This window comes from Cyrtonyx montezumae, unplaced genomic scaffold (assembly GCF_038088225.1).
Source record: "Cyrtonyx montezumae isolate F1298 unplaced genomic scaffold, pur_monq_1.0 scaffold_12, whole genome shotgun sequence".
NCBI lineage: Eukaryota > Metazoa > Chordata > Aves > Galliformes > Odontophoridae > Cyrtonyx > Cyrtonyx montezumae.
Window position 1 is genome coordinate 12,926,841 of NW_027071848.1, and position 12,319 is coordinate 12,939,159.

Here is a 12,319-nt window from a genome sequence, read left to right on the forward strand (position 1 = left end):
CCCTCTGCACCCTTGGGTGGATCCCACATGGACCTGTGACAGTCCAGTTGGAGTAGTAAGTCTCTGACTGTTTCCATGTGAATCATGGGGGGTTTATTCTGCTCCTAGTCCAAGACTTCCAGCTCACTAGGTAGGGTGCTCCAAGTATAACTGTTAAGACTTCTAAAGACAGATATAAAGAAGGCACTGAGAACCTCCTTGAGAAGCCTTTGTTTGTGCTCAGTGGTCACACTCCCTGCCGCATCCAGTAAAGCCTGGAGATTCTCCTTAGCCCTTCTCTTACTGTTACTTGTAAATTGGTATTTTTTCTCTTTTACCCCAGTGGCCAGGTTGAGCTCAAGCTTGGCTTTTGCCTTTCTAATTTTCTCCCTGTATATCCTAACAACTTATTTGTATTTTCTCTGAGTTGCCTGTCCTTTCTTCCACAGGAAGTTAATCCTATTCACCAAAAGTCAGGCTTATTCAGTGTTTAGAGTGCTTAACCTTGAGCTGCTATTCTGACCTAATTTCCTATTTCAAACTAGAAAAAACAGCATCATAATGTTTACTTAATGTTCTATTATAGAAAACAATCTGTGGAGGAGTTAGGATAGTAGAAACTGACATATTCAGAGGTGTGAAGAGAACACACACTAATAAATCCATCTTTTAGTACTAACTGCTTTCCTGTCTAGTCCGGTGTCCTGTTCTGCAGCCATTTCTGAGATGCTTTGCTATCTGACAGCAGCCTGAACATAGTGGTGTTCTCTCAGAATCTTCCTGCTTACCATAGCACTGAAAACTTATGTCATTTTTACAGCATGTTCAGGAATCAAGCCTTATACTCTTAGCCTTCCTGACACCACTAACTGCAAAAACACTTATGATAGCACACTACTTCAGAGTATTGAAAATCATTCATCCTCAAATTAGGCTTCTGATATGAATATAGATGCATATTTAGATATGAACCTCCCCTAGGGCAACTTAAGGCCATTCTCTCTCATCCTATCATTGCTACATGGGAGAAGAGGCCAATCCAAGGTAACGCCTCCCTGAACCTCCTCTTCTCCAGACTGAACAATCCCAGTTCCTTCAGCTGCTCCCTGTAAGATCTGTGCTCCAGACCCATCACCACTTTGTTGCCCTCTGCACATACTCCAGGGCCTCAATGTCTTTCTTGTGGTGAATTTTAATTTCTTGATCATTTTAAAGTGGTCAATAAGGAATCAGCAGCACTTCCAAAGAATTGATCCTGTCCTCTGCAGAAACCCCAGACACCCATGCATCCCCTTACACTAGCATGAGTCTACTTTCAGTCACACAGTAAAATAATTGAACATGGATCAATTTCACAATTCAATCACAAAGAAAGAAAGAAAAAGACTAGCTATGGAGATGCACTCAGAATTACCATCACTGTTTTCTGAATTATCTTCCAAATTCTCCTTACAAAAATGAAAATAAGGAAAGCAAAGCCAGGTTTGGGGACATTTCAGCACAAAGCTGGCCATGGTAACCACAGTCCTGCCTAAAACAAGATTCTTTGTGTTCGTTGTTGCTAACAGGCAAATACATCAAACTTCATGACTGTTGGGGTATTTGCCTGGAAAACCATTTCAGTGGAAACTGTTTCAGGTATCTAATCTGGAAAACAGCTGACTGAATTGACTGAGACCAACACGTGGATGATCAACGCTACAGAAAGACTGATTCAAATATTATCAATATATTTTCACAAATCACCTTCTTGCTACATGATGGTTTCTGAACCTGAGTTGTTTACACACTATGATATTGCAGGCCCAACACATTCTGCTGTCCCAAAACTTCAAAATCAATTTGAGCTATGCAACTGGTAAGATTACCTTGAAAACTATCACATGGATAGAACTTAGGACTGAACAACTATCAGTTTTGCAAGACTGCTCACACTCAAAAAACACCAATTATAGGCTACTTGTAGCCAAGAAACAAGCACTGCCAGGGCATATTCATAAAGACAACATAGCAAGGCTTTACATGTAACAGAAAACACTCACTCTCTGGAAAGCAAATAATTAAATCCACAAAGACTTTGTGTAAACAGCTTCACTTTCACAGTGGCTGGAAGAGTCTGCCAATTTACAACACGCATAAGAAGTTAAGTAACACTACAGCAGGTTGTGATGTGGCTGGCCTTCTTCAAGCGAAGTGCATTTCAGGAGCTAACCATTAGCAGGACTACAGACACCAGCCCTCATGCATCTGCAAGGGACCATTCCCACTGGCAAACCTTGGAAAGACTGCAACAGTAGAACTGTCAGCAGTCCTGACTCTCACAGAGTAAAGATAATATCTGCAAGATAGATGGGCTAACAAAAATATCACTGTGAGGTGAAGAGACCTGAAAACCAAGCTCATACATACCGGAATTATTTAAGATGCTGATCTTGAGCCTCAGAGAAAGCCAACATGGAGAGCACAAGGGTAAACATTTTGCTAAATGACTTCAATCTTCCACAGAAGCAATCACAGCACTATGGTGGTGCTCCCAGAGGTTTTGAGAGGGGAACAGGGGAGACAGGAGGCCAAGTGTTTTGGGTTTTTTCCCCCAGTGTTTAAAGGGAATACAAGACAATGAGTAAATGTGCCTCTAAGTCCCTAGACCCAACTGAAGTGTATGTTACAAGAATGCAAAGCTGAAGATAGTCACACAAAAGATATAAGAAGAATTATATAGAATTGTTCTCATGGAAGATCATTGTGTCCAAATCATAACTATCTTACAGTGATATTCATTAACAGAAATAACTGAATCAATACCTTCAAGGTTTTCAGGCAGCAAGCTCGTATTTCTAGCCTAGCAAAGTCTGTAATACGTCCTTCTTTCTCAACAAGACTCCTCCTGGACTGCTCATGAATTTTTCAGATATCAGTCCAAGACTTATTAGGAACCAAGTCAGGTCTAATCAGAAGGATGCAAACCTGTTCTTCTTCATAAGTTTATGTTTCTGAATTCCCAAACTCTCACATTCCTGAACTCAGTGCTCTTAAAGATAGGTTGGAATCTCCGCATTGCAGAGCACTTTCTGTTTGGTTTTTTTAAATGATTTCTTCCTTCAGAAAATTCATTTAGTATTAACATATTGTATTTACACAATGACCACATGTTGTTAAGTTTTAAAAACCCTTTAATTAAAAATTAAGATAAAAATAAGACTACATTTAATATTTAACGTTGCTCAAAATTGTTATTCGTGACTATTTCCAAGTTCATCTACACAGAGCTCTTGAATTCTTAAATTCTTGTGAATTCAAGACCTGAAATTTATTACTTTAATATAACTGTTGTGACATAGAGGCCACACATCAACTTCCATTTCAGTCCTTCTAATGACAAGAAGAATACTAGTAAAGGTAAGAGGTCTGAGATGAACTCTTCTTGAAAAAATACTCAAATTCTTCTGACACTATGTATGATTTTTCACTGTGGAAATGAGGTTCAACTGGACAAGAACATTACAGTATTCCCTAATAATCTCCTCTCCATAATGAGGACAAGCCTATAAATGAAGATACTGACCCTTCTTACAAGCTACACTTCCTAATTTTCCTATGTTTATTTCTTGTTCTCTCTGATACATCTGGTACTTGCATTATATCACATTAGCATAAAAAAAAAAGACGAATAATATTTTCCCCTTACCTCTCTGCCAGAATTCCCTGAGATCTGCTTCTGAGTCTCCTTTAATTTGCGAGCATTATCAAGTTCTGCTTGAAGTTTTGAAGCTAATTCCTTCAAACAAAGTGGAGTACTGAATTAGTTTAACCATTTTTACGTTTTAGAAACCTTTCCTTTCTATGAGAAGAAACTATTCATTTCATTTCTTCATGTTTTAGTACATTTAAAAAAACCCTAATGACACAAAAGATGTCAATATAATTCATACAATTCTTTACCAGAAATAAAATACAAATAATTGTTCAGACACAATGTACCTACAGTATAGAAATACATATTGTAATTAAAAAAAACCTGAAAGTTAGGGTTTTTTTTTGTTTAAAAAATAATTCAGAGTGTGTACGCAGAAAAAAAAAATGCATATTCAAAGTGACAGCAAAATTGCAATGTCATCTTCTGCTACATGATTTTGGTAAAAAAAAAATAAGGTATCATAATTAGAGAATCACACTCTTCCCACACAACACTTGCATGCTCATTCAAAATATTCTTTATTCTGTTGCTGTCAAGGTGAAGAAAAGTAAGCCATACTTTCACCCAAACTTTCATCTGAACAGTGCTACTGAGGGACCACCTATACTAATCCTTCACAATCCTATAATAGAGCTACATTAATTCATAAGTACATTTTTTAACTTTGTATTTCTGTTACAGAAATATTCTATTTAACTTAAATATTCTATTTAAGTTACACTTAATAGTAGTATCATAAAATCCTAAGTGATCAGATTTCAGAGAACTTCTCATTTGCTCAGAAAATATACTTACATACTTAAGCTCTTCACACAGCTGTTTAAGACTAAAGCAATGCTTGCAAAATTAAGTAGTAAATTAAGTAGTACAAAAATTAGGTAGTACAAAATTAAGTAAATAGTCACAATTTTTCAAAAACATTACCATGTTTCCCATGAGCTCAGCTTTCACAATCCTGGCTCCCAATTTGTTCATCTCATCTTCACTAAGGACCTGAGGCAGCTCATCCTCTGATAGAAGCCTGTAAAATATAATCAGCACTAAACCTATACAAAAACAATATGTATTCACCTGTGTAATTATTATATACCTACTGTATTGGCACATACACCCTTATAGTCAAAAATAATAACAGTGTACTATGGAAACACTTCCAGTCAGAAGTTGTCATTGTTATAATGATTCTCTTACAAAGAACGCTACCAAGGCCTCTGAAACCAAAAAGCTTCAAGAAATGTCATGAGAGATTTTGTACTTTTGAGTTCATTGAAATGAAAAGCACTATGCCTTCCCAGCATAAAAAAATAAAATAAAAAAAAAATAAAGGAAAAAAGCAGTAAAAAGATTAACTTAAGCCCACTTTGTAGCCATCTTTTCTGGCTTTGATCACGCATCCATTTTCCAGTTCTCCTGTGGCTTTCCATCTCTTGAAAACTACTTCTACACCCATATTTATCTGTTTATAATAATAAACATCTCTGTTTGTAATAATGTTGAGGTAAAATTTCTGTGGAATATTACGGGGTACCATTTGTTAAATGTGAAATGTCCCTAGGGAAGCTACTAGTAGAAGCTTCTTGGGAAAACAGATAAGATCTCTACAAATAACTGTAAAAAGCCATCAAACAAGTTTCACTTTTTTTTTTCTCTAACCCTAGAACAGACTTACAACAACTATCTCTGAGTATAAAAGAGTTAATAAAAGCAATATAAAAATCCAGTTATGATACTGATCCCCGCTATTAAAAGGAAGACTGAATTCACTCTCAAATCAATACAATTAAGTCCTGTAGGAACTGAAGGATGGGAGGATGCCATGATTTTTAAACATAATTTTTACCCTTGCAGAAATTACCCATTAATTTTATCTTTGCCTTCAAGATGTCCAATCCAAAACCCAAGAAGTCAACAGAACCCAAAAGGCAACATATTATTTACGTTAACTTCTCTAGAAACAAAACCTTCACAGATAAAGTTCCCAATATATAACCTCTATTTTCAAAACAAGGCAGAGCACTTGAGTAAAAGGGAGCGAGACACAGTTATCAACTCGTGCACAATTTTTTGGAGCAGGGTTAGTACCTGAAGTAGCAGTGTTTTTGAGCAGTGTTACTACTGAAGTTAGTATTTGCCTGCTGTAGGGCGCCTGCTTTGCCAGGGGGTTGGATTCAATGATCTCTGGATGTCCCTTCCAACCCCTACAGTTCTGTGATTCCACGAGTCAATCACTTAAAACTTTTTGAGACTAGTGGCATCGTTTCGCTGTTTGTTGGTTGTTTGGTTTTTTTTAATTTTGTCTCAGATCAGACTCTGAAGCAGTCACATTATTAAGTGTGATGTCCTGCAAACACTTGCTGGATGGACTTCTCCTCTGGAGAGATCTCTTGGACATCTAATCAGCACTTTTAATTAACCTGTGTCATAAATGTCCAAAACACTTTGATTTATAGACTGAAGAAACTCTCCCCATGTTTTAGAAGTGATAAAATCTAAAAGGTACATTGTCAGTGTGAGACAAGAGGAATTGAACTAGCAACACCTATTAATTTAAGGCTTCATTTCAGTGAAGGTTTATTCTTAGTAACTGAACAACACTGAAAGCATACATGTAACACAAGCCTTAAAACTTTAGGAAAAAAAGAAGCAGCAGCTTATAAATCATTCCCCAGATGAACTACCTCAAATACTCTACCCCAGAAAGTTGCAAGGATAAACAAGTTATCACTGAAGAAAATGGGAAGTAATCTCATATTCTATCTCAAATACAGCAACAAGACACACACACGGAGTTGAGAGTCAGTTCAAAAGAGCCTGGAAATAAACCAATAAGCAAAGGCTACTAAGGGCTGGAAAATCATATAATCTTCACTCTACTGATAAATCAGCTCACTAATCAAATTGGATAAGAAACAGAATTATAATATAAAAGAAGATGCACAGTTGGGTTTAAGAGTACTAAAACAGAAAACACGCAAAAGAAAGTATCAGCTAAATAGTTTCTATGCTTAATTCTGTTCACTGAGGGGAAGTATTGCATCAAGTTATCTGTTCTACCACTGCAATTTAATTCAGTGTACTGGAATAAGCAAGACACTTCTGTATGCAATCTGGTTTTCCCAAATTTGAGATTCTGCCCAGTTGCTGTCAGCTCTGCACTTACTACATGTGGTAAAACCAAGAAGTAAAAGATATAGCTTTTGTACTTGTCATACAAAAAAGTGATTTACCATCATCTAACAGAACAAAAACAAAAAACAAAAAATACAAAGTTGCTTGTTCTGAGATAACAATAAGGAAGTGCTAGGGCACAAAAACTACTCCTGCCACAATATATATTCAAAACCATCCTTTAAAAAAGAAAAGTCAACATAATTTTTACTCCTGCTATGAAAAAAGAAAACATAATTTTTACTCCTGCTACAAAAGGAAATGTACAATTCATTAGCTCCCTTCAAAGCAGAAAATGTAGTAAGTAAAATCTGGAAGAACCACACAACCTGTGCAATACAAAGAACGGTACTGACTCAGCCACTTGTCTCTGATTAGTCACAAAGGATTGGTTTAATGTACAATTTACCTTTGCAATTACACTGCGGGGTTTCTGCAAGTGCTATGTGTAAGAACAATTGTAAGTTAAATAAGGAGTTGTGAGGTTCTGTCTGGTTACCAGAATCCAACATTTAAGCATTAAAAGTGAATTCATAACCTTGCTATAAGAATTCTTAATGCAAATAACTGACAGGAGCATTTGAGAAACAAGGAATTACACCTGATCACATTTCATCAAACACTGTTCCTGACTAAATCATATCTGCCACCTTACATACACAGGCCACGAAAAATCGCTTGCCCAACTTCCCCAAGTAGTCGAACTCTATGTACCTCTATAACACAACCTCAATTCTAAAACACTCCTGCACATGTCTACATAGTATCAGGAAGATACAAAGCAAACGTTCACAATAATTCCCACACTAATCACATCACTGGAAGAACCAACAAACTGGCAGTGACAGAGAACACATTTAAGAAGAGGAAATGCTCAATTTTCTGCAGCTCTCTCCTTACTACTTTCCATTGCTTTTCAGTAAAACAAGTCAACCAAACTGAATTCTCATCACATACTGCCTTGCATCTCCCTTCCCATTCCTTTTCATCTTATCTCATTTTCACAAAAAAAGTTCTAATCATGATCTTCTACTATTCTTCATATGCTATTGCTTTAGCTTATGAGTGAATCTTACAAGGCAAACCTACTCCTTGTTTCAATAACTATTTCAGTTTTCAGTCTGCATTTAAAGTCTGTCTTTCCTAAATCAAACAAAACATGAAACATGGTTGGTAGAGGGTGCATGTTAGTAGGACAAGTTTACTGCAGAGTGAGCTAACATAAAGAAGCAGCAAAATAATCTGTAACTAGCAATTCTCAAATATGCCAAGGAAACGGAGAAAACAGAGGTGCTCAATAATTCTACACATGTTCATTTTGGCTGTGCCTAGCTCATAGGTTCATAGGTTCATAGATACATTAGGTTGGAAAGGACCTACAAGATCATCTAGTCCAACCATCCTCCTATCACTATCCCTACCCAACTACTAAATCAAATCCCTAAATTCCCTAGCTGGGAAACAATAGGACAAGTATCCAGCTAATCAAAGAGAGGTGACATGGACAGACTGAATACTATTACAAAGACACCATTTTAGTTGTACTTTAACAATATGGACAAACTGAAGGCAAGAAAAGGTGCTTGTAAAATACCTAGAACGTGATGTTATACTGTCAGACAACATTTGTTTCTTCTCAGGGGTACTGGTACTGGTTGGGTATTCCTCTCGTGATTTCTCTTTTTCAACACTTTGAGTTCTTTCACCATCATTTTTTGCTGCAGGATCCGATGACTTCTGATTAGACATTGATTTTTCATCGCTATCTTGTTTGTGTGTTTTGTTCCACAGTGGAGTATCCTCACTAGGTTTCTGGAAACGGCTGCTCAAATTGCTATGAAGAGGCAGTTTTGAAGAAGATCCCTGTGACCTGTACTCCCTTGATACACTGTAAGATGGCAAGTCATCTTCAGAGGGTTTCAGGAATTTGTGTTTTATGTCACTTAGAGAGACACTCTTTTCTTTACTTCGTTTTTCATCCAAATGTTTTTCCACTTGAGAGCTATAACCTCTCAATTCCAAGTCTCTACTGCTGTGACCACGTTCCTGGTCTGCTCTTGATCCATCTCTTTTGTAACCCCTGTCTTCTTGCACCCATTCTTTGCCACATTTCTCCCTTTTATGTCCCCCAAACGTGCTTCTACCATCTTCATGCTGTGTCTCATCTTTCATATGGTGTTCTTTCTTCTCATTTTCTGAGTAGTCACGTTTTCTCCATCTACCGCTTCTATAATCATTTTCCTTCTTGGGTGCAGCTTTTTCAGCTTCTTCTAACCGTGACTGAAATGCCTCCATTGACTACAAGAAAGAACAAAAAAGATCATGCTGCTTTTAAGATCATGGAGTACTGTAAAATTCTCTAAGAAATATCACAAAAAAGGCACCATTCTGTGAAAACATATCACTGTGCAGAACCATGAACCATGGAGGGGAAACAAAGGCCAAGTCAAACAAAAAAGGGAATTAACAGTTCAGGGTCTAAAGCGCTCCACTGGGAAGGCATGCTGATCCCTTCTCCTGGACTGTTTCTAACAGTGATTCTACCATAAAGTGCTGAACACTCCTGGGAACAGGAACCACACCCTCAGAACTGTTTCCTCAGCTATCTCAGCAATTAGGGGCTAGAGCTGAGAAGAAAGGTTTCTTCTAACTTGTACATTTACGTTCACCAGATTTTCAGCTTTTACAGAACAAAAGGATGTTCCCACTAAACCATTTCATCACCCAGCTGAATTCTTAAAAACACAGGAGAGAAAGTTCAAAATCAAAATCCTAACCAATAATAGGTTAGGATATTAGCCTGTAATAGAAAATGCCAACTATTCCTCTTCTTTCTTTTGAGCAGAGTTAAATGCCACTAATTACATGTTCTTCATAGCATGGCTTGGGTTGAAAGGGTTCTTAAAGATCATCTAGTTTTTGCTTAAAACATTACATACTGAGGCATATCAGGCCAAGATCTCTTTCAATCTCTACCCTGTTCCACAGCAAATAGAGAGTTCATGTGTCAAAACCTAGTTTCTTGAAAAAGGCTCTTAAAAATAATATCCTTTAAAATCATTGGCTCCAACTAATTTCCACCAGTGTTGACCTTGTCAGTTTCATCATTCAGGAGGGACAAGACAACAGCATGAATTCACAGTCTTATTCAAGATTTCTACAACCAAACCAACCAAAAAAAAAACCAAAAAAACACACCCCACACACAAAACTCAAATATAAAACTACAGCCAAGATTAAATACTAACATCCTACGCATTTGACTAGTGCTTTTAAAGACTATATTACTATATCTAGAGGCCTTAAAGAGCAATCTGATGTAGCAGTACATGTCCCTGATCATTGCAGGGGAGCTGGACTAGATGACCTCTAAAGGTCCCCTCCAACACCATAACTGTAATGACACTATGATTCTATGATACTGTGATTCTAATGACAGACTTAAGACAGTAGTCTTTACAAATAATTTTCAAACATTTCACAAACATACAGCTTTCTCAGTACACTGGAACAAGTGGACAGAAGATTCATATCTGGTAAAACCTGACACAGTTCTCCAAATTATCTCAAAATTATTATTATCCACAAACTGTTTACGCAGGAAAAAATTATATTTTCTAATAACTATCACAACTTTGAAAGCACTCAGGTACTTTTTAACTGGGATCATTTGATCGTCCAGTGATGAAGGAATTTATTTCAATACATGGGATCCCATAGCAAATCTAAATAATATTTAACAAAAAAGATATTAAATGAATTTGGATGGCATTAAACTCTTCATCACTTCAGAGAAGCTTAAGAGACTGCCTTTTTCTGCTTCTCCCCTTCTGCTCCTTTCTGACACTGCACATTAAGTACTCATGCTTTTACATGAAATTAACCTTTTCCAAGCATCTGTTAGCATAAAAAAAAATTTAACCGAATATCCTTACCCCATATCTTTCAGCTACAATTTCCTCAATATTTCGTTTCTCTCTCTCAGCTTGCTCTTTCATTCTTTGATATGATTTTCGTAACCAACTTAAACCAGCATCTTCTATCACTGTAACTAAAATAGAAAACAATGAAAAGTCATAATTTCATATTTCAGTAGTTGCTCCTATTTAAAACTTGGTCTTATATGTGACATTAAACCTTCATGTGAAGTTAAAGTAATAACAGGTGGGATACAGAAGAAAAATAGAGGGAATATAATAATGCAATTACACACTTTTCTAAGTTCAGACGAGTGTAGTTCAGTCATACTATTGATTTAATTTAAGCTTCTCTATTTTGTCACAGAACACAACATAAATCTTCCAAGACAGAAGCAGCTGTGGGATTTTTCTAAATGAACTTAAAGAACCTTATTTTTTTCACCTTCTAAGTCTGTTCTTTGCCAGATCCATTCAATTTCTTCTCAGAAAATTGAAGAATAACCCATTGTTTTTCCTTTAAGAAGTCAGCAGCACTCTTAACACTCAGGATGCATACCCACCAATGTCTGTCACCCTTTATGAAGCACTGATCTCTGCTACTCCTATGAGTGTGCATGAGGCTAATGGTTTGTAGGACAGACTGTCCACAGGAAAAGGTTTCCAAACAGAAATGTAAGGGACCCTAGTGTTCCCTGTTAACAGAATACATGGGCCCTTTTTACCACATGATAAACGTTTCATGACATTATGAGAAACACTTTTCTAGCTGTTTTTGCTAGAAACTGATGAGATAACCCCAGGGTAAGAAAGAAGCAAAAAGGTCACAGAAGTAATATTTTTCACAATTTGCATATGTAATGTACTTCATTTTAACGTGACTCAGATTTCTGTAGTTGAGTGTTTTAAAACTATAATTTGTGTAATGGAATGAAAGGAACCAAATGAGATGACAACAATTTATCTTGTCTTGGTTAAATCATGCTTTTTTCTTTTAATTAGTTCCACATGGAGAACTTCTATGAAGATACTGAAGGTTAAACCACTCAAGACTAACAACCAGAAAAGAGAAGTTCTGCAAAACATACTATGATATTAACCCAATATTCACTACTGAATTTCCAGCTAAACTCTACCTTATCCTTAATCCAGTTACATTAACACTTGTACTAACTTGCTAGGAACCCAGAGACCACAGAGCAGAGATAGAAATTTAAGATTATTAATAAGTTGCTGTTTACCTTTTTTTACTGAAGCTGATTCATCCTCCTCTGGTGGCAGTCCCATACCACCATCTTTCCAATAGGGATTGAGTTCTCTCTCAGAAAGCACAGCCTAATATGGAGAGAATTTTTATGCAAGCACAGCATATGTTTTGTGTTCATTATCAGTGTAGCAGTAACACACAGTGATGTCTGAAGCAGGGCTATGATAGTTTTTTGTTTTACCACAAGAAATCTCAAAATAGATTGCTTACTGTGATCGTGTCAACTTACTTCTCTGCAAGCAAGCAAGAAAGTTCACTGGAGAAAATTTTTAATAGGAAATTCCAGCAGCA

The 12,319-nt window shown here is 36.7% G+C and overlaps 1 protein-coding gene across 2 annotated transcripts in view; it reads right to left on the bottom strand.

Moving 5' to 3' along the window:
* The window catches only part of CWF19L2 (CWF19 like cell cycle control factor 2), a 62,058-nt gene that overhangs the window by 40,742 nt on the left and 8,997 nt on the right, over positions 1-12,319 (bottom strand). For both annotated transcript variants that reach the window (XR_010621839.1, XM_065730067.1), the window contains exons 6-10: positions 12,003-12,096; positions 10,780-10,895; positions 8,439-9,142; positions 4,601-4,697; positions 3,668-3,757 (exon numbers count right to left, since the gene is read on the bottom strand). Coding sequence is in view for 1 of the 2 variants with exons in the window: in XM_065730067.1 (XP_065586139.1) it covers positions 3,668-3,757; positions 4,601-4,697; positions 8,439-9,142; positions 10,780-10,895; positions 12,003-12,096 (1,101 nt within the window). In the remaining variant the exon portion in view is untranslated. The remainder of the gene's footprint in view (positions 1-3,667; positions 3,758-4,600; positions 4,698-8,438; positions 9,143-10,779; positions 10,896-12,002; positions 12,097-12,319) is intronic.